Source organism: Pantherophis guttatus, chromosome 3 (assembly GCF_059756535.1).
Source record: "Pantherophis guttatus breed Tessera chromosome 3, ASM5975653v1, whole genome shotgun sequence".
NCBI lineage: Eukaryota > Metazoa > Chordata > Lepidosauria > Squamata > Colubridae > Pantherophis > Pantherophis guttatus.
The window spans coordinates 96,927,989-96,950,501 of record NC_142065.1 but is presented as its reverse complement, the minus strand read 5'-3'; the positions used below and the strand labels follow the sequence as shown (position 1 = coordinate 96,950,501).

Sequence of the window (22,513 nt, the reverse complement as noted above, 5' to 3'; positions counted from 1 at the left end):
AAATATTTCACTAGTTAATTCCTATGAAAATGTCGAAATAAAACTTGCCCCTTTGTTCTTAATATTTCAGCTATTACTGTAATTCTGAAAATAAGAAATTGTGACCTAGATAGAAACTTTTTCAAACAGATACTGATATATTTATTTTTTATCCAAAATTGTTTTTTTATTTTAAATTGCTTTATTTCACATTTTATATGTATGTTATTTTAACTGTTCACCGCCCTGAGTCCTTCGGGAGAAGGACGGTATAAAAACTAAATAAATAAATAATAAATAAATAAATAAATAAATAAATAAATAAATAAATAAATAAATAATAAACAAACAAACAAACATCAACCGTACCCTTCGGTTGCTCAGTTTATAAATGTTTTTGTAACCATATCCGACATAAGGTGTTTATAAAATACTTCAGCTTTTTGTGGGGAATCTTTCTAAGATGTTCTATTATTGTTTTAAACATTATTTTATAGTGGAATGGTGTTTTTAACTTTTGTATTTTAGTTCTTATTTCCTAGTAGATTTTTTTTTTACATCTAATCATTTCTTTCATTTGCAATATCATAGCATTCCCATCTTCAGTGTTTCCCCATATAAAAAACCCCATGAGATAGATTAAAGCCCAGAGTCATTCAGGAAACTTTATGGATGAATCTGGATAAGAACTAGTGGTTTTTGTTTGGTTTCCTGGGTATGTTTCATGAGAATGAACCATGTAGTGACCAGTCACTAAGGCTTTGAATATTGTTATCTGTTATCTGAATAACATATTTCTATTTTTAAAGGACAGCTGAAACATTAGAATTTGTTTGTTTGTAAAATGTATGTGTCTTTCCATAGCAAGTTCCAAGAAAATAGTGAAAAACTACAAACACAAATAACTGAAATATTCAATTGAAAAGTATAGCTAAAATAAATAAATAAATCTATCCTTAAAACAATAGATAGTCCGGAGTGCAGAATGTAACTTGTATGTCAAGATTTATAAGATTTTTATAGTATGTACTTTTGTTCTTTAAGAAATGCTAATAACTTTGATTAGGAGTCTTGTGTGCTGGCATCAATTGTCACATGTCAAATACTATAGTGTAGTATGTAATTCTATAGAGGACATCCCTGAACCATTATGTCCAGAAAGACAATAGAGTTTTATTCATAATCCATATCTAATATGTTGATTGCCAATCAAATTCATTTGAACAATAGGTGTTTGAGTTCCTAAACAGCTTTGTGGAGAATTGTCTCATCAAGGCACAGATCTAGTGAATATTTATAAATACCTGCTCTCATTATATTAATTAATTGTATTTAATCTATTTTATTACTTAGCTTTTAAAGTGATAAGCAATTTTTGAAGCATTTTTCAAATCCAATTGGGAATAATATTTTAATGCAGCAGGATACTAGGAATATGATAATGTAAGTATTCTGTATGGAATATAGTAACAATGAAGGCATAAACAGTAATCTTGAACTGCCTAGAACCACAAGGTAGGAGGCAAATTCATTTAATAATAATAATTGAAATCTGATTTAGATTTTATTGATATTTAAAGTGGACACTAGCTTACCTTTCTTCAAGAAAGCCAGCTTTGGCTCCCAAATTGAAGGGTTGCAAACCCCTAGATATTTGTACTGTAATTAGCAATTTTATCCAATTCCTAAGGCCTTTGTCTCATTGAATGATAGTTGGAAGAGTTCTTGTGTTTATTAAAAAAAGAGAAATTGCAAGAAAATATACTTATCCTCTGAGTGAAATTGTAAGGATTATTCTCCTTCATTTTTGAACTGAGGAAACAAAATATGGACTGGTAGTGATAGTCATTTATTATCATGTTTTTTGTTTTTTTATGGTCAGAAACATAGATGGTATATTTTCTTTTTATAGCAGTTTTCTAAACCAATTTTCATTTTGCTCTGTACAGGACAGGAAAAGAAGGCCAACCAAGGGAGTACTATACATTGGATTCAATTTTGTTCCTGTTGAATAATGTACATCTTTCACATCCTGTTTATGTCCGTCGTGCGGCAGTAAGTAAATTTCTTGAGAGCTTGACTTTTTCTTTAATGGTGTTTTCCATTTCCCCAGTTATTCATTGAATATCTGAATATGAACTTCTGTGCTAAGGAATTGAACCATCACAAATCATGGCCATACAATACATTCTTTTTATTGAACCAATTTGTATCAAACCAATTTATGATTATATGTTTAGGAATTGTTTCAGTTATTTTTGTTTTTATTCTTCTGGAAAAGACTTTAAAGACAGGAGTATAGTAATAACTGTAACTCAATCTTCTGACCGGAGAGGCAGCTACCTGTCACATGCAGTTATTTAGAAGCATTCAAAAATGTAGTTGAAATTATATTGCACATTTTAGTACATCTTTATTGATATAAATAATCTTCAAATTTATTTTAATTACACATAAAAGATTCAGGCCAGCTTTGAAAATATATACTGCTTAATAAATACTCCTGCCCAAGATGACTTGTCTCTCACACACATATACAAAAGAAATAAAACAGATTATTTCAACATCATTAAAATATAGAAAAGAATTCACAATTTTGATACTTTCATTCTAGTTCATTTGTGGTTTGGACTTGAGCATATTAAATCTAATTATAATGTCCCAGGTCTGTTTACATGGAAGAAAATCATGTTAAACTCATTTGAATTGAATATTCTAACTAAATTTGCAGCCTTAGCAGAAGAAAAAAAAAACTACCTGCTTATGGCTGAATTTAAAGCTTGATATGTATTTTAGCATGTCATTAAAATTAGTTTTTATTTATGTTGCCTGTTGCAATATGTTAATTTTAGTTTGAAGATAGACCAACTTCGTATTCCTTCCATATATTTCTAACAGTCTTAATCCTTAATTCAATCAAATATTTCAAGTTTTGATTTCATTTCTTCTTTGTCATATTAGCAATAGCAATAGCACTTAGACTTACATACAGCTTCATAGTGCTTTACAGCACTCTAAGCAGTTTACAGAGTCAGCATATTGCCCCCAACAATCTGGGTCCTCATTTTACCCACCTCGGAAGGATGGAAGGCTGAGTCAACCTTGAGCCGGTGAGATTTGCTTCTGCTAGCAGTCACTTGAAGTAGCCTGCAGTACTCCGCTCTAATCACTCCGCCACCTCGGCTGTATTTGCAGAGTTCTTCAAGGTATTAACAAGCTGCTTTTGTAAATCCAGTAGGAAAAACTATCCAGGCTATTCTCTTGGTTTGTCATTCTATTTCCCTTTTAAATTTTAAAACCTCAGCCAGTTTCTTGTTGAGCTCTAGTGAAACATCCTTTTTCTAAATCATTCTCCTGGCCTGTCAGTTGTAAAATCTACTTTCAACAGCATTTCTATCTTGTCAGATACCATTTCTTCTACATCTGACAATTCTTCAATAACATCTTTTGGACACAGTCTATCATAGTAGTAGACATTATTAATATAGCACTACTTTCTGATTCCATTCTTCAGAAGTCTTCAGTATTTTTATTGTCATGATGTTTTGCACCATCTTGTGGTGTCTACATATAATCTTTAGTCCCATCCAGTGTCCAGTTTTGGAAATCATGAATATATTTATATTAACATTTCTTATAAACACAAAACAGGAAGTTTAGAAGAATAAAAAATGAAGCAAATTAATATAGCATATACTAAAAGACAAATCAGATAATGATATTACATTCACATCTCTGTTGCTATATTGTTTCCTAGAGTTGTTCTCAATAGCGAAATGGGAGGCATATCAATTTAATAAAAGAATATATTTCCTACCCAAGTAATGATAATTTAGAAAGAAAAAAGAAAAGATAACTTTTCAAATAACTACCTAAACTACCTAAAAGTGATATTAGGGGTAAAAGTGAGTATTTCTTAAACCAATTACTTCTTTAACTGTTTTTGTCTTATTTTCAAGGCCTATGGGGAGCCAGCAGGGTGTGATGTGGTGACATGGTGGTGGGGGTTGTTGAAGCATCTCTTATATTATAGTCATAAGGACGAATGACCATGGAGACACTGCAGCAGTTGTAACTTCACAACCAGGTCATAAGTAACTTTTAGATGATCTATTGTAACTTTGAATGGTTGCTAAAGCAACTGATTGTAAGACAAGTACTACCTGCAACTCATTATTATTCAAGCTGTAGATGCCAAACCACAACATTGTGTTATGTAATACTTCCTCAAGCTTCATGAGCCAAAAAAATATTTTTTACAAATATCTTTATTATACAAACATTAAAATATAAACTTAATAAAAAGGGGGAGGGCAATAACACAACAGATTAAAAAGTGACAAAAATATTTCAAATAAGTGTAAAAAAATGACTGGCAACTTTTTTCCATGCAAAGAACACCCTCTAATTTAAATGAACATTTGGTATTTAAACTTTCTTAAAATAATTGTACTGAACACTCTAAAAAACCAATATTTAACTAAACCCTTTATAGTAATTACAAGCAGCACAAGAAATGTTCATGGTAAGAACTGAATTGTGTTTTATTCTAAGACCATAAACCACAATCATAAAAACAATCCAACTAGCCATCTTGTCACTTACTGTAGGCCATCTGAAATAACTGCTTTTAGGAAGGCCAAGATGGTGGGGACCAGTCTGATTTTTATTAGTAGACTTTGCCATAAAATAGCTGCTGCTGCTATGAGAAGCAGCACCCACAAGCCTTCATTCACTATACTTCTCAGAAATGGGCAATCACCAGAAGTGTCTCCCAACATGCACAAGTTTAACATGCCAATTGCACTTCACAGGGATCTCCATGGTTCTCATAGTTTTTATTGAAACTAGTGTATTTTTCTGTCTCAGTTGAATAGTAGCTGTACCATATGGTCACCTATTTCAAGCCATGACTGGCAGTGCTTTAAGTTCATCTTTAAGTTCATCTACAAACCTTAGATTGGGGGGGTGGGGGGGGCGAATATACCTTTGCTAAAATAACAGAAGAAATTTGTGAATTACTTCTTTTGTCTAGTAAGATACATCCTTGAAATGTATTTTAAAATGAAATATTGTAATGTTTTACCTAAACAATACAGAAATATTCTTAGCACTAGTGTCAACAAATTGTTTGATGAATATGATTGCATTCAGCTTGTTCTGCTGACAAAATATCATATAAATGATAATGTTTTTACTAATATGTCTTTAAAGAATTGAGCATTGTATTTTTGCTTTCCTCTTAGTAGGTTTGAAAGTCTAGCTAAGATTTAAGTATGTTAAGTGGGTTCATAGCAAAATAGCAATTTTGGAACTTTTACATTACTGAATTAAGCCAATTGTTTTTCCTATCAGACTGAAAACATTCCTGTAGTAAGAAGACCTGACAGAAAAGATCTCCTTGCATATCTTAATGGAGAAACATGTGAGTCAAAAACATTACTATTAATTTTCTCATTGTTCCTATTACCCATCTCCTCCCACTTATGACTGTAACTTTGTTCCTGATATCCTTAAGATTTATATTGACTGTTTCCTAATATGATTTGATTGCTTATTTGTTCCCTATGACTACCATTAAGTGTTGTACCTTATGATTCTTGATGAATGTATCTTTTCTTTTATGTACACTGAGAGCGTATGCACCAAGACAAATTCCTAGTGTGTCCAATCACACTTGGCCAATAAAGAATTCTATTCTGTTCTGTTCTGTTCTGTTCTTGCTTATTATTTTAATATTATGCCTAAAAATATGACCATGAACTCATGAGTAATGAAATATTTTCTCTTATATTAAAAGGCAGAATAATTTTAGTCCCTTTATCAGAAATTAAAATACCAAATCAAGTGTTTTACTTGATTAGATAAGACTGTTTGAATCTGGTGTCAAATATACAAGCAACTGGTGTTAACAAAGAAAAACAAGTTCTCTTTCACTGAATGTTTCTGAGGGCCTGATTTAAAACCCAAAGAAGACACTACTGGAAACATTCAGTATGAAAAAGCCAGAAATAAAATGCAAAGGTTCAGAAAAAAAAGAAAAGAAAAATTTCTTTTCCTCTTATCCATCTCCAGTCAGCACACATATTAGTGGTGCTTGATGAGAAAAACTACAGTATTTATTAGACCTAAATTTAGAAGGAAGGGACGTGGTGGCTCAGTGGCTAAGATGCTGAGTTTGTCGATTGAAAGTTCGGCAGTTCAGCGGTTCGAATCCCTAGTGCCTTGTAACGGGGTGAGTTCCCATTACTTGTCCCAGCTTCTGCCAACGTAGCAGTTTGAGAGCATGTTAAAAAAAAACGTAAGTAGAAAAATAGGAACCACCTTTGGTGGGAAGGTAACAGTGTTCCATGCACTTTTGGCGTTTAGTCATGCTGGCCACTTGACCACGGAGATGTCTTCGGAGAGTGCTGGCTCTTTGGCTTTGAAACGGAAATGAGCACTGCTCCCTAGAGTCAGAATGACTCGCAGATATGTGCGAGGGGTAACTTTACCTTTAAATTTAGAAGAGTAAATCAGTAAACTTTTTGGTCTACACGCGCCCCATTTTTGGGCCTTTCCCGGTCTATTTTCAAGGCTTTTTTTGGCCCATTTTCAAGGCTTTTTTTGGCCCGTTTTCAAGGCTTTTGGGGCCCATTTTTGAGGCTTTGGGGGGGGGCTCTTATTGAGGCTTTTTTTCAGGCTGTTTTTTCTGAAAAAAATGGCTTAAAAAGCCTCAAAAATGGGCTGAAAAGAGCCTCAAAAAGGGTCCAAAAGAAGCTGAAAAAACGGGCTGAAAAAAGGCCTGAAAATGGGGGGTGCTGAAAATGGAGACAAAAAAGTGTATCTTAAAGTCCAAAAAATATGGTATTTACTTTCTTGCTATAGATACGCCTTGGTCAATCAAGTATTAAAATTAGTTTTAGTGAGGAATTTCCAATGTAGGGCATTCATTATTTGGCACTGTCAGGTCAAAAAATGCACATTTACTAGGAGATAAATGAATGAGATTGATTTATATCCCACATTTTGTACAAAAACCTAAGGTGGCACCTGTAGTGTTTCCTCCTGTTTTCATCATAAGAACAGTCCTCTAGGTAGGTTGAGTTAAGAGAAAATGACTGATTCAAAGGCACCAAGGAAGTTTCTGTGACTGATGGTAGATTAGAATTTTGGTCACACTGTTATTAATCAAATACCTTGACCATTACACCATATTGGCTCTCTCCCCTTATCTCCCTTTGACTTCCCAGGATGCCCCCTATCATTTTAGTGGGGACATTATCAGACAGAACATTGGATTGCTGTTTCTTATTATTTCCTATTATTTTAGTTTTAACAGCAGGAACTATGTAGCACACAGTAGTGTTTCATTTTGTAACTAACAATTATATTTAATGTGGACACATTCTATATAATGTGCTAGATTTCCCGTTGTTTTTATTTTTATTTTTTTAAAACTGTGAAGTGGAAATGGAGCCTGGTAGGCAGGTACCAAAATAGTTCTGCTGATATTAGAAAAATGCTTAAAGCCAGTTCTCTGTCATGGAAGTAGTCTCACAGTACCTTCAGTCCTGTTCAGTATTTGGAAAAACCTAATGGAGATATTCTGCTAGATGTTGGATACATCAAACATGAATTGTTGGAAACATGAACATTGTGCTACGATTAACTTGGATAGTAAGGGATGCTTCCATAGGCACATAGGCAACCCTGCTTATCATGTAGGGAATTCATGTTCTAATATTTTAATATAGCCTGCTTACTGCTTCATTTTTTCTATTCACCTATCTGTTTTAATTTTGAACATTCTAAAAACATTTATTCATTTTTTTCTGTACTTATAAATTTTTAGCAACATCGTCAAGTATAGATAGGAGTGCACCATTGGAAATAGGTCTCCAACGATCTACTCAAGGTACAGTTTAGTTTAATAATTAAATATTTTATTAGTGGGATTTTTTTAAAAAGCTTCTCTTTAATGCTTATTATTTTCTCTTTTTCTTGCAGTTAAAAGAGCAGCTGATGAAATATTAGCAGAAGCTAAGAAACCAAGAATAGAGGTAAATTGGTTTCATGCAAGGTTTTTATGGAATAAGATGAAGCTTGTTCAATGGTTTTAAAACTATTCAGATTGTTTTCTTCCATTAATATCTTCCATAGGATATGTATGTAATTATTGTATGTAAATATGAAGGCAACTCATCCCTTTTGAACTACAACTTAAGAATTGTAAATAGCAATGCTTGAAATTCAAATTGAAACGTTTGATTAAAGGACTAGAATTAGTTTCATTGAATTTTTCTGTAATACAGTGTTTATTTTTTTTCCCTTCAGTTTGACACTCGGTGTGGATAGATTAGCTCTGTTGATCAATGAAAAATGATTAGCGCCACTGAACTAGTACTGCCAGTACTAGTCCTACTCAGTTCAATTGCACAATGTGAGATCAATATTTTCTAAGAGGCTTTCTGAACTATTTCTGGGTAGATTGAACAATTGAAATTTAACTTGATTTTTATTTGTAAATAGTTCATATAAACATTGATAATACTGACTATTAAAAAGAAATTAGGAAGACCATCCTGTGGATAGTCTTTAATTTAAATGACTCTTAGTTGTTCTAGTAAGAAATAAAGATGATCTTATGAGCAATATTCTTTTTACAAGGATGAAGAGTGTGTGCGGCTTGACAAAGAACGGTTGGCAGCTCGGCTGGAAGGACACAAGGAAGGCATTGTGCAGACTGAGCAGATCAGGCAAGTTTTGCTTTTTTGTGCTATTGCTAATTTAAGAATTACCATATTTTTCACACAGTAAAATGCACTGAAACATAAGATGCACATCAGCTTTAGAGGAGAAAAACAAGAAAAAAAATCTGCCTCTGCCTCCCAGTATCCTCCTGTATTCATCTGACTAGTTTCCTTGCAGCAAACAGCAAACAGCCTGATCAGCTTCAGTATGTTATTGCAGCCCCAGCACGTGGCTCGTCAGGGTTCTGCTCCGTTGCGCCCACCACTGGTCAACTGAGCTGAGCTGCTGCCACTGCTGGGGAACACGAGCCTTTGCTGCCGAGTAGCTGATTGGCGGTTGGATCAGCCTCCCAGAATACCGCCGCTTAACTGTTCTAGGTGGCGAGGATTGCTTATCGCCGCCGTCAGTGGTGGTGACTTCAGTGTTCCACGGTGGCAGCGAATGCCGCCACTGCACCAACCCCTCATCTCCCCTGCCACAATATTCACTGTATAAGTCGCACAGACATTTCCACCCACCTTTCTTTTGGGGGGGGGAGTTATAGTTTTCTCAAATTTGTCCTTGCAAATACGACAAATTGTTAAAATTCAGCATATTTTGGGATTATGGTAACGGTAGAAAATAACTTAAAAATGATAATTTATATCAGTGATGGCTAACCTTTTCCGGACCGAGTGCCCAAAGTGTGTGCAAGCGTGCTCGCACATGCTTCCGAACCCCCAAAATGCAATGCGCATGTGGCCCTCCACGCATGCGCGGTAGAGACCCGACAACCAGCTGCTTTGTTGCACAGCGGAGCTGAACTGGGGTGATGGCTTGCGTGCCCACAGAGAGGGCACTGTGTGCCTCCTGTGGCACGCATGCCATAGGTTCGCCATCACGGATTTATATCATTTTAGAATATGCAATTAGAAATACCACTAACAGATGTCCTGATAAAAAGGTATTTTTCATTTAAAAGAGTACCCTGACATTTTTGATATTGGCTGTTCAGTGTGAATCTAGTTGAATAAAGTAGTAGGAATGAACCATATACTTTACAAATTGCAATTTGCCAGTGGTTTAAACAATTATTTGAAATCCTGGTTCAACAGCCCCAAAGTAATTACAGTCCTTAGGAAACTGAATGAAGTACAGATAATGACTATATTCAAAAGAAATTTCTAAGCATAGGAGAATACTATTGAATGTCTGTTGAACTTGTTTTACCTAATATTTGAATATTTTCTCATTATTATAAAAAGATTAGCTAAACCAGGCTTTTTGCATCACTTGAAAACAATCACAAAATTTCTGGTTTCCACTTCTGTTCTGAGCAACAGCGGGAATGGGGTGCTGAATATTTACATCTTTAGACTAATGATGGAATTGAGATAACAATCATAAAATACCCTTCTATTTCATTTTCTTAGTTATGTTTTCTTCACTTATTTACAATACAGTGCAATACAATTTCTTCATAATACTCATGAATAAAATAATTTAAAGGATGATCTCGGAAGGAAAGACAGCTTTTTTGCACCTTTTGGAATTTTGCAAATTTTTGAAATATCCTACTGATAGAATTGAAATTCTATTATAAAACTTGGTGGTTAATAGTTTACCAAGAAGTATTTGTTTAGTAGCATGATTGAACTGCTAATGCCAATTTCTAACTGCTCCAATTTCTAACCATTTTTTCTAGATCCTTATCCGAAGCCATGTCTGTGGAAAAAATCGCAGCTATCAAAGCCAAAATTATGGCCAAGAAAAGGGCCACAATTAAGACCGATTTAGATGATGATATAACTGCTCTTAAACAGAGAAGTTTTGTTGATGCAGAAGTTGATGTTACTAGAGATATTGTCAGCAGGGAAAGGGTATGGAGAACAAGAACTACTATTTTACAGAGCACAGGCAAGGTAATATTGGTTTATTATACTTTTATCTGATATCAAATAGATGCTCTTTTTTCACTGTTTAGGAAGAACACAATGCACGTCAGTGTACGAAAGAAAATTTATGCAAAAAAGCGTGTAATAAATAAAACTAAGAAATATTAAAACTCCACCTTGAGACCTCCACCTCCACTTATAGCTCTGGATTACAAAACTGGATGAAAATAAAGTTTTAGTTTCTGAAAAATACTCAGAATCTAATTTGATATATGATTGAATTGCATGTATAATATATACTGTCTAGGTCTAGGATTTGGAATTTGTATTTTTCATATTTTAATGGAGGATAGAAAAATAAATAATAGTCCATGTGGTTTATCTTTGGATCATCCTAAATTAAATTTGCATCCTATTTAAAGACATGTATTATTGCCTTGTGAATGAAAATTAATAATGGCTTAAAATCAGTTTATTTTTATAATGCTATCTGTTACAATGTTATTAATTTGGGAATATGCTAGTAACTTTTCTTTAGAACTTGAGGTTTTTTACTAAAGAAACTTCACTAAGGCAATCCACAGTAATTATATTAGTGATACTTTACATTTGTGGAGGGAAGTGTGGTCCTTGTTAGATTTTATTATTTAGTCACTAAGTTGATTTTCAGAAATAAATTTGTCAAACTCCCATTTCCCATTGAAACTTTACTACAGTTGCAAGAAAAAGTATGTGAACCCCTTGGGATTACGTGGAGTTTTGCATGAATTGGTCATAAAATGTGCTCTGAACTTCATCTAAGTCACAACAATAGAAAAACACAGTCTGCTTAAAATAATACTACACAAACATTAGATGTTGCCATGGTTTAATTGAACATAACATGTAAACATTTACAGTGCAGGGAGGAAAAAGTATGTGAACCTTTGGACTTAATAACTGGTTGACACTCCTTTGGCAGCAATAACCTCAACCAAACGTTTCCTGTAGTTGCAGATCAGACCTGCACAACGATCTGGAGTAATTTTGGACCACTCCTCTTCACAAAACTGTTTCAGTGTAGCAATATTCTTGGGATGTCTGGTGTGAATCGCCCTCTTAAGGTCATGCCACAGCATTTCAATCAGGTTGAGGTCAGGACTCTGACTGGGCCACTCCAGAAGGTGTATTCTGTGTTGTTGAAGCCATTTTTTTTGTTGAATTACTTGTATGCTTTGGGTCATTGTCCTGTCGCATCACCCATCCTTTGCGGAGCTTCAGTTGGCGGATAGATGGTCGTACGTTTTCCTGCAAAATGTCTTGATAAACTCTGGAATTCATTTTCCCATCAATGACAACAATCCGTCCAGGCCCTGAGGCAGCAAAGCAGCCCCAAACCATGATGCTCCCTCCGCCATGTTTTACAGTGGGGATGAGATTTTGATGTTGGTGTGCTGTGCCTTTTTTTCTCCACACATAGTGTTGTGTGTTCTTCCCAAACAACTCAATTTTGGTTTCATCTGTCCACAGTATATTTTGCCAGTAGTGCTGTGGAACATCCAGGTGCTCTTTTGCAAACTTCAAACGTGCTGCAATATTTTTTTTTGGACAGCAATGGCTTCCTCCGTGGTGTCCTCCCATGTACTCCATTCTTGTTTAATGTTTTCCTTATTGTAGATGTGTCAACAAAAATGTTAGCATGTGCCAGAGATTTCTGTAGGTCTTTAGCTGACACTCTAGGATTCTTCTTTACCTCATGAAGCATTCTGCGCTGTGCTCTTGCAGTCATTTTTACAGGACGACCACGCCTAGGGAGAGTAGCAACGGTGCTAAACTTTCTCCATTTGTAGACAGTCTGTCTTACCGTGGACACATGAACTGTCTGTCTTACCGTGGACACATGAACATCAAGGCTTTTGGAGATACTTTTGTAATCCTTTCCAGCTTCATGCAAGTCAACAATTCTTGATCGTAGGTCTTCTGAGAGCTCTTTTCTGCGAGGCATGGTTCACATTAGACAGTGCTTCTTGAAACCAGTAAACCCAAAACAGGTGTGTGTTTTTAAAGGGCAGGATAGCTGTCAGCAACAGATCCAATATCATCACACTGATTGGAGTCAAGGTTGGCTCGCTCCTGGCTCCAATTAGCTCTTGGAGAAGTCATTAGGCTAGGGGCTCACATACTTTTTCCTCCCTGCACTGTGAATGTTTACATGTTATGTTCAATTAAACCATGGCAACATCTAATGTTTGTGTAGTATTATTTTAAGCAGACTGTGTTTTTCTATTGTGACTTAGATGAAGTTCAGAGCACATTTTATGACCAATTCATGCAAAACTCCACGTAATCCCAAGGGGTTCACATACTTTTTCTTGCAACTGTATATCTCACATTTAGCTGCAGGATTGTCTACGTATTACCTTCTGAAATCCTATTTGAATTCTTTAAATGCTAAGCAATGTAAATATTGACTACCTTTTTTTAAGAATAGGCATTGAACAAAGTTTATGATTACAGTAGTCAACTTGCAATATTGCAGTTTTTATATATCTTTTTGAAAAATATATAGGTAGTCTCAATGACCATAATTAGACACAATTTCAGCCATAAGTCATGAAATCGGGTCACCACCTGACTGCACCTAATTTTACAAACTTTTTTTTGCAGTGGTTGTGTTGTTAAGTAAATGTTAAGAGGGTCACAAGCAAACACCACTGTAATTAAGCAAATACCATGGTCATTAAGCGAACCCATTGTTCACTAGGGGGACATCTTTTTCTAAAATTTGGAAATAAATGTCGCTGTCCAACAAAAAAATCATAAATTGCAGTTGCATGACTGCAGGAACCTGCAAACAGTGTAAATGCTGAGTGCCTTTACACTCTGCTGCCCATTGGGTGTGCCTGCTCCCAATGGGCAGCAGAGTGTGTGCTGGCTGCCAGAAAAAAAAGCCTAGAAACTATTGGATTGTGATTTCACTGAACTAGGGCTGCATAAAAATCTTGGTTTACGTAGGAAGAACCTGGCTAAAGAGAAATACACATAAAGCCTATGAAAAGGAAAGAAAACATATATACATACATACATACATACATACATACATACATACACACACACACCTACCAACATACATGTATGTGTATGTGTGTGTGTGTGTGTGTGTGTTATTCTTGAAATAATGCAGTGCAGTATTATCTATGTCAAATTATATCATGACAAGCCCAAGAGAACAAAGGATAGCCTCTTAATGCTCACTATTAGATTTGGAAACTAGTGTTAAGATTTTTCTTATATTTATTATTCATATTTGTTTCAGAATGGCACTACTTACAGATTATTTTCCACTTTATTCTAGATCTAAGTACCTCTCATTTGTTTAGAACAAGGCACATATTCTTCTCTGAATGATGTGCAAGTTCACCTTAAATTTTTTGTACTATCGGTAGCAGAGTAATGATGGAAAGTTTCAATCTCTGCTCAGTTTCCATGGTTCTCTAAAGAGAATCTTTGATTACTGTGATTTTATCTAAAATTCTAAAGCACTCTCAAATGGATTTGTAGAGTGGAATATTTCAAATGATAAAGAATCAGTAATATGTTATAATACTGCTTAGTTTAGCTTTGTTTCTTGAAAATTCCTTGCAGTTAATTCATTTTGTTGCTTATGTGGGAAATACTTCTTAAAAATCTGTTTATATATTAAAATTTTTATGTTTCTCCCTAGGAAATATAAAAGAAAAATATTTTTTTACATTTATTTTCTGTCAGACCACTAGATGGTAGCCTTGTTACATATTTGTGAAGATTTTTAACCAGCAATATATGTGATTATTGTAATTCCAAGGTTTTAAAGTACTAAATCTGTTCCTGCTGCCAACTCATTCAGATTATAAATTTCTTTATATGTTTAAGTTTCAAACATTTTACATTAAATTTTTGTATATCAAGGTGATTTAAAATACCACATAAAAAAGGGAATTTAAAATAATTCATCTAAATCATTTTTACCATTCAATAGAGCTATCAGATTTGAACTGCAAAAATCCAGTCAGTTACTAGATGGCAGCAATGAGTTAAAGTTTTCTTGTCTTTGCTTCCCTTTATCACCTTTTCAGATTTTTGTAATTGACTTTTAGTCGTTTGAACTATAAATATGAGTTGATTTCTGAAACAGTGAAAGCACACTGATTGAAGCTGATGTTTGTTTGCTGGGATTCTGATGAGAGTTCTCAGTATTTCAGGGCTGTGTAGTACTTTTCAGATAGAAGTGTCTGCTATACAGAGAAAAGGTACTACAGTCTGCTTCTGCAAAGTCAGTTAGAAGGACTTATATTATCTTGTTGATGAAAAAAAATACAGAAACAGACTAATAAACAAACATCTGCTCTAGTCTACTTTTCAAAATGGTTGTGATTTAGGTGCATGGATTTAATTGTCAAAATTCATTTAAATAAATATGCAAACGATCAAATTATAAAACTTAATGTTTGCAAATCAAAGCTCTTCTACCAGCTGTACTATGCTTTTGTATTTCTGATCACCGCTTAACAGTTTTACATAAATTAATACTATTTAAATATGTTTTAAATTGCTCTTATCTTCATAGAAAAGAATGAGCACCCAAGATTTTTTCTGAATGAAAGATATTTTTTTTAATTACCACTTTCATTGCCATTTGTGAAAAGAATTAATTATCTAACAACTAAAAATTCAAGGAATCCATTATTATATTTTCAATCCATCACTTGAACTGAAGTGGCTTTAAAAATAAGCTCCTGGTTTTAAAAACGTTCGCTAGAAATTTTCCCTATTACTTTCAGCTAGCCTCACTTTTGACCAGATAAACTTAAAGTTCTGCTGTTACTAAAAACAAGTCTTAATTGTATACAGTAAATGGGAAAGATACGAACATTAATTTCTGTGCAGAGTCTTCATGATTGTTTTAAGTACAGTGCTGATGGAATTAATTCATTTTTTACTTCACCTTGAGCACTTTTAAATATAAAATATAGTACATTAAATGTGACAATGCATGTTAAATAACATGGACTTTGTGTACAAAGTATCACAATCAAATCCTATATTCATATAGTAACAGTAATCCTGGAGAAATTTATTAGAGAGAATTCTTCATCCAGAAAATTTAAATCAGGCTTTCTTTATAGAATGGACTAATGTTAATTTCAACAATTCTATAGCTAGAAAGTAAATAAAATTAGTAGATATAAAATGATATGCTGCTTTGTGCTCTTGAAAAAGTCTTTTAGCCTGACTAGGTGGCTCAGTGGCTAAGACTCTGCGCTTGTCGATCAGAAAGGTTGGCAGTTTGGTGGTTCAAATCCCTAGTACAGGTCTCCTGCATGAGCAGGGGGTTGGACTAGATGACTTCCAAGGTCCCTTCCACCTCTGTTAGTTACAAATCCAGTGTTCAGTTCAGTTGTAGACTAGGAGACTATTTCCTTTGACTGGAGTGGGGAAAGGTGCCCATTTGTGGAGGATTTTTTAAGTTCTTATGTTTAGGATACAATGGTGTCTTAAACCTTTACGATGTTTATGATACCTACTCTGTCTCTTAACCTCCTTTATTTCCTTTACTTCTTTACTTCTTTATATCTTTATTATCTTCTCTTTTTTTTTTGCTTCCACTTTTTATTCTTTCAGTCTGTTTTCTTTGCTTTTTTGAGTTTATTTTATATTAGTTTTTACTATTGTAATCAAAATCCTTAATTAAAAATTATAGAGTTTTGATTTTATGTAGCCTGTGAAATGCATCGTTGTCGTCGCTGAGGTAAAAGTTCAGTTCGGTTGTTACTTTGCAAGTGATAGATGGAATCAAAGGAATTATATTTGAAGTACTATGAGCATGAAGTTTGGTGACAATAACATACACATCTTGAAAGTAGGAAAGCATTTCAAAGAGTAGCATTCTGTGAGAAAGTAAAAAACCAGTGGAAGTGATTCACATTTAAAGCTGGCCTCTCTGTTGTCATTTAGAAGCTCGTGTCATACTGTGATTTCCAGGAGCAGTCCAAGAAATCATTTTTGCAACTAGAAAGCACAGCATGCACTGACAAAAGACTCTTGAAGCATTCAGATTTTGAATACCAAAATGTTAAATATCACGGAAAGGAATTTGCTTATTCTTTTCCTTTGTCCCTTCCTCACAGATACTTAAAATATTTTACAAGCTGTTTCTGAAACTTTAAAAGGCCCTTTAGATTGTGAGGATATTGTTAATCTCCGATCGCTAATCTCAGGAAGACAAACAATTATCGACCCTAGCATTAATTCTCTGGAGCAGCATTGTCTTCAGAGTTTCATATTGCTCCCCTCCTGATGATGTTCAAAAAGGCATTGAAAACCTGGCTGTTCTCCCAGTCCTTGGGACAGAATAGTTAGTTCTTATGCAGTTAATATTGGGGCCACTAAATTAATTTAAATGTAATTAAATTGGAAGAAAAAAAAATCTGCTTCTGAAAAGTAAGGCTTGTTTTAGGATGGTTCCTTGCTTGATAAATGCAGTTAGCAGTTGTATCCCCATTAGCCCAGAGAGGTTTAAAATATGGTATCTTGTTACTTTGGAATCTGTTTAATGAAACACAGCTTTTGTATTACAGTAAGCTTTATAATTCAGTGCTTACTCATTCCTCTGCCACTGCTATTAATTTCAACTTCTGGAAATTACTTCATGGTTTGACCTGGGCAAGATGTTCAATTTGTGATTCTTGTTTACTTTTTTGAGAAGTTGAAACAAAATTTTGGCATAGTAAGCTTTACATTCTGACACCACAAATTAGTTTATTTTTTCATATTACTGTTATCAAAAAAATTCCCATGAATATTTATCAATCATTTAATCTTACATATATGTTCATAGCAGACTATAATTAATTTACTTCTGTTTACCTAACTTTGAAGAAGGGGAAAAATTGAAAGTTAAGCATATAAAGCAATCCAAATTTCTAAGTAGTCAAGATTCCCAAACACGAGATCCCCTGATGTTTATATAAACTTATAGTATGTATCTACTTGTTATGCTTTTAATGTTTTCATAATGATAATGAATAAGATAGAGCCATTTAGTATATTACAAATGTTTTTATGGAGCTCAGCTGCTGAATACATTCATTATTACTTAGAATTAACAGTAATGGAGGACATCTGTTGTGTACATATGCCATTCAAGAAGAAGTGCATATTGAGAGTTGATGCAAATTGGTTAAATATGTGCCTTTTATAAAATGCTAATTTATCATTTTTAAGCTTCTCCTAAAAGGAATAATCCATTTTACTTATGCAGTTTCTCTTTCAGCATAGTAAAAAGAACTTTTTTCCCCCTCGCTTTAAATGTTACATGTTTTTAACTTGCTCTCAAGGCTTACTTTTTTTCTTGCCTTTTACCTGTTTATATATTTATTGAGTTGGGACCCTTTTTTCACGTTTTTGAAAAAAGAATAGAATATACGTTTTTAAACTAAGCATTTTTATAAACTAATTTCATAATATGGAACTCCATATTGATAATCTACTTTATCTTGTCATACTTTTTAAATGATTGACAGTAGATTCTACTCTATTCAAAGGAAAGAAAGACCCAAATAGAACAGTCTTAGCCTTGTTGAAAATATGATATGTATGACTGTTTTCCCCACAGTCATATTTTCCTTTTTAACTGTAGCTGGGCATGGGGATGTTCTATTTTTAGTAAATATAAGAAATGCAGTCTAGTTAATTCTCAACCTGTGGTCAGTGGACCCCTGGGGGCCACAATGTCATCACAAATCTTGAGTTAAGTCTTGGTGGCCCATAGCCAAAAAAAGGTATTTAAAGGGGGTCCGTGGTGAAGAAAAGGTTGAGAACCATTGGATGAAGTAATTCAACAGAAAGGCATTTCTTAGATTATATTGCTGAAAATAGAACATCTTCACTTTCAGCTACATTTAAAATTATTTCACCACCATGCATGCATGTGTATGTGTGTGTATAGGTATGACACCGGGGAAGTACACAATTGTAGGTAGGTGTGTGTCTGTATGTGTGTGTGTTTATATATATACTGTATATAAATATAAAAAACATAACACACACGCGCACACACTCCTACAGAGTGAATGTGTGTGTATTCCTATATTCTGTATTGATGATCTTTGACTCACTGGTTCATTGGCTTGCATCATACCTATATTTTAGCATAACTGTTAACATATAGAATTTAGGATGTAAAATGGGAAGGTTAGGTTCAGTTTAAGAATATATTCAGTGTATTTTTAAGTAGCTAACATATGTCTGCTGTGAAAATTGTGCTCCACTTGAGCCATGGGATTTGTGAAATTATTCTACTTTCCCCAGTATAATAGTAATGCCAGGAGTGAAACTTTAACACCTTGAATTTAATCCATAAAATACACACATGAATACAGTTTTATTCTATGTCAGTTGCCTGTTTAATTGTGTTTAGTCTTACAGCTATATTCTGATTTATTAAGAGTATTCATTTTATAGTTTACAACACACTTCTGTAACTGGTGGTTTCTGAAATGATGTAAAACAAAGTTAATAACAGTATTTTATTCATTTATTATTTATTTACATATTTTAGAACTTTGCCAAGAATATATTTGCAATTCTTCAGTCAGTCAAAGCTAGAGAAGAAGGCCGTGCACCTGAGCAACGACCAGCACCAAATACTGCACCAATGGTAATGCAATGGAAAATAAAATCTTACTTTTTTAAAAAATAAAAATAAAAATTGGAAATCTTTCTTTTTTGTTTGCCTTCATTTTTCTTTTGTCAAAGAAAAAAAGCTTGTTATGTAGGTGTACTTAATTGTGAACTATACACAGAATTTAACACTTTACTATGTGTTTTGTCATAGCGATTGACTTTGATATATTTTATACAAATTAAGTCAATATAAATAATAACTTTAATTGGGAATAACTACTGTATACATGATATTTTAAACTAAATGCTTTTCCTAAGGATGAAGGAACTGAAATGTATTGAGTCATTAGAATAGGCATGTACATTCTTCAAAGTTTATATATAATTTGCACATCTAAATTCAAATATGTTTAATTACAAATTCTTTTGCTGAAGCGTGTGTGTGTGTGTGTGTGTGTGTGTGTGTGTGTGTGTGTGTGTACGTATGGAGAGAGAGAGTTCACTTAGTGACCATTTGTTCAGCAACCAAAATTACGAAGACATTGAATGAGCAGATTTATTACCAGTATTAGTGTGATATTTACATAGTAAATTAGATTGAAAATTCTTTTTTTGAAGGTATCTATATATTAAATATTTTATCTGTTATCTATACTATTGAGGCATAGATAAAATGTTTGAAAACAAATGTAACTGATACAAAATCCCCTTTTCCTTTATTTTCAGGATCCAACTTTAAGAAACAAGCAACCTATTCCAGCTGCCTATAACAGATATGATCAGGAAAGATTTAAAGGAAAGGAAGGTAAGAGCGCATACCACAATGAAAGAAACTCACACATTTTGAAATTCTTGGAGCTGCCACTTTTGACTCAAAAAAATAATATTGAACGAATTAAAAAACTAAATGCCATCTTAATCATTTTGTTTCTATTTTCATTATACTTATTGTTTGCTGTAATGATACTAGAGCTCGGTGTTCTCCCAAATTTGTGCTTTATATAGTGTTGATTTAGATACAATCCAAAATCACCTTTCTACTTCACCTCTGCAAAAAACAGTGAGCAACCAGAGCTTTTTATGGAAGTATGAAACAGAAAACCTGGAGTAATCTTTTGTTAGTGATATATCCAGGATGTTTTAAATTATTATTCAACAGAATCCTGCCTTTATATCACTTGTATATAACACTCTGATTTTCAGAAAGCATAACCATTAAATTGTTCAAGTTCATCCATTGTTATTTTCCTAGTGCATTTGTATATATATGAGTTGCGACCAATTAGCTGTTCTATATTTCAATCATTTCTTGAGAGACTTATGGAAGTTTGATAAAACCAAAAGATGATGATTCTGGAACAATATCCATAATAGATATTTCATTATTTTATTTTCACACAATGGCTGGGAAATGGGAAGAAATGGTTTAAAAATCAAACACCATATATTTAATAAAAATACCTTCTTATTTTCTGCTTAAAGCAGCACCCATTAAGTCAAAACTATGAACCTTTTCTTCTATGCTGTTCTAGTATATTTCCAACTAAATCATTTCTTCAAAGAAATGTATTTATTTTTATACTTATTATTCTGGGTCTAGCCACACTTAATGTCTTGCTTGCCTTATTATCTATAAAACTAGCAAGCATTTTCAGTGTGCACCATAGTCTGGCATAAATTACTTTGTTCCTTCTGTTTGGAATATCTGTCAATTCTTAACTTTTTTTCTCTGTGAAGAGTAAAACAATGATTTGTACATTATTTCTACAAGAGGGTGGTTGGAATGAAAAGTTCATAACCTCATGGTCCTTTAAAAATACCAATTGCTTATTGTATTTTGGTGAACAATTTCATTGTTATTTCATTCTTCATCTGCTGGGTAATATAATTTTTATTATTATGGCCCCCATACTTAAGAAATCTGTACTTGGGCAAGTCCACACAGGGTAGTCATGATACTTCAAAAGCAGAATGTGTGCATTCCACTCAGTCTTTAATCTTAGTTGCCTATTAAAGACATTGGTTTTGGTGAAATGTGTTTGAGTTCATGTATTGTTTTGCATTGTTTTATACTTTTTACTGTATTATAACCTGTCTTGAATTTTCTGTTTTAAACGGACTGTACAACCTGCAAATAAAGAAGTAAATAATGTTTTAATCAGTGTACTGAATGTACCCTTGCTGCATTTGTGACTTGAAATTAGATTTTCAGAATACATTTGTAAATTGTGTGTTATGGATGATTTATTTAATCAGTTGGCATAGTCTTACATTACTGATCCAAGGTTTTGCATTTTTTAGCGGTTTCATATGCAACATTTCTTTCCATTATGGGATTTTATGATATTTTCTAGTTGATCTTTTTAGTTGTGATTTTGTTCCATAATTGATTTTTTAAAATTAAATTTTGCAACAATTTGTACTTTTTTAAAGTCCCTTCCTACTCAATTCTACTTATTAATTCAGACAAGCACTATTTAAAAATATTTCAAAAGATCAATTATTTTAGAATCTACTTAACTTAAAATAAATACAGGAAATAAATACATTTGTCTAATGGCGTCCTAGCTAATGTAGCAATATCTTAACTTGATGGAGAGAATCCACAAGCAATCATTCCACTACTAATATGCTATTAATATTATATTTGGATTGTAGTCAGAAAAAAATCACAACTCATTTTCTATGACGCCACCTTGAACTCCTTGATTCTCAAAGCATAGTAATCCATAAAACTGTTAATTTTAGTTTACATTTTATATACATAACTGTCTGCAAGGCATTATTTATGAATCACCACAGGATGTTAAGTGATTGTTAAAAAACTGAATTAATGTACATTGCAAGCCCAACCTTTTTCTTCCATAACCTCCCTCCATCCCCTTAAGAGGTCATCCAATTAATGCCATGTAGTTAAACTATTACCAGTATATGCAACTTTCAGTATATTTTGCCTTTGTCCTTAGAGTTATTGTGACTTTAGGACCATGTAATTCATTTGAAGCTGAAAAATAATAACCTTTCTGATAAGGCAGTGATGTTTAATTCCTTTAAATTAGAAGAAAATAATAGTTTTGGTCATCAGATTTTTCTCTCCACTAGCTTTATTAAAGGAAATATTTTCATGCTTTTTAGAATTATCTTTGGTGCCGGGTTAGAGTAGTTACTACCTGATAAAAATAATTTTCATTCTGTGGCATGCGAAATGTATGGAAAATGGGATTGATTGTAAAAACAGTACAGACTTACAACTATCTTCTCTTGTTTTACTACCCTTGTTGTCA

At 33.5% G+C, this 22,513-nt stretch overlaps 1 protein-coding gene across 1 annotated transcript in view; it reads left to right on the top strand.

The window, feature by feature from the left end:
* Nucleotides 1-22,513, top strand: part of CDC73 (cell division cycle 73) — a 108,050-nt gene that overhangs the window by 8,558 nt on the left and 76,979 nt on the right. Inside the window, exons 2-9 of the mRNA XM_034409585.3 lie at nucleotides 1,929-2,034; nucleotides 5,335-5,404; nucleotides 7,814-7,876; nucleotides 7,969-8,021; nucleotides 8,629-8,717; nucleotides 10,397-10,613; nucleotides 19,165-19,263; nucleotides 19,956-20,034. Of these exons, the coding sequence (XP_034265476.1) occupies nucleotides 1,929-2,034; nucleotides 5,335-5,404; nucleotides 7,814-7,876; nucleotides 7,969-8,021; nucleotides 8,629-8,717; nucleotides 10,397-10,613; nucleotides 19,165-19,263; nucleotides 19,956-20,034 (776 nt within the window). The remainder of the gene's footprint in view (nucleotides 1-1,928; nucleotides 2,035-5,334; nucleotides 5,405-7,813; nucleotides 7,877-7,968; nucleotides 8,022-8,628; nucleotides 8,718-10,396; nucleotides 10,614-19,164; nucleotides 19,264-19,955; nucleotides 20,035-22,513) is intronic.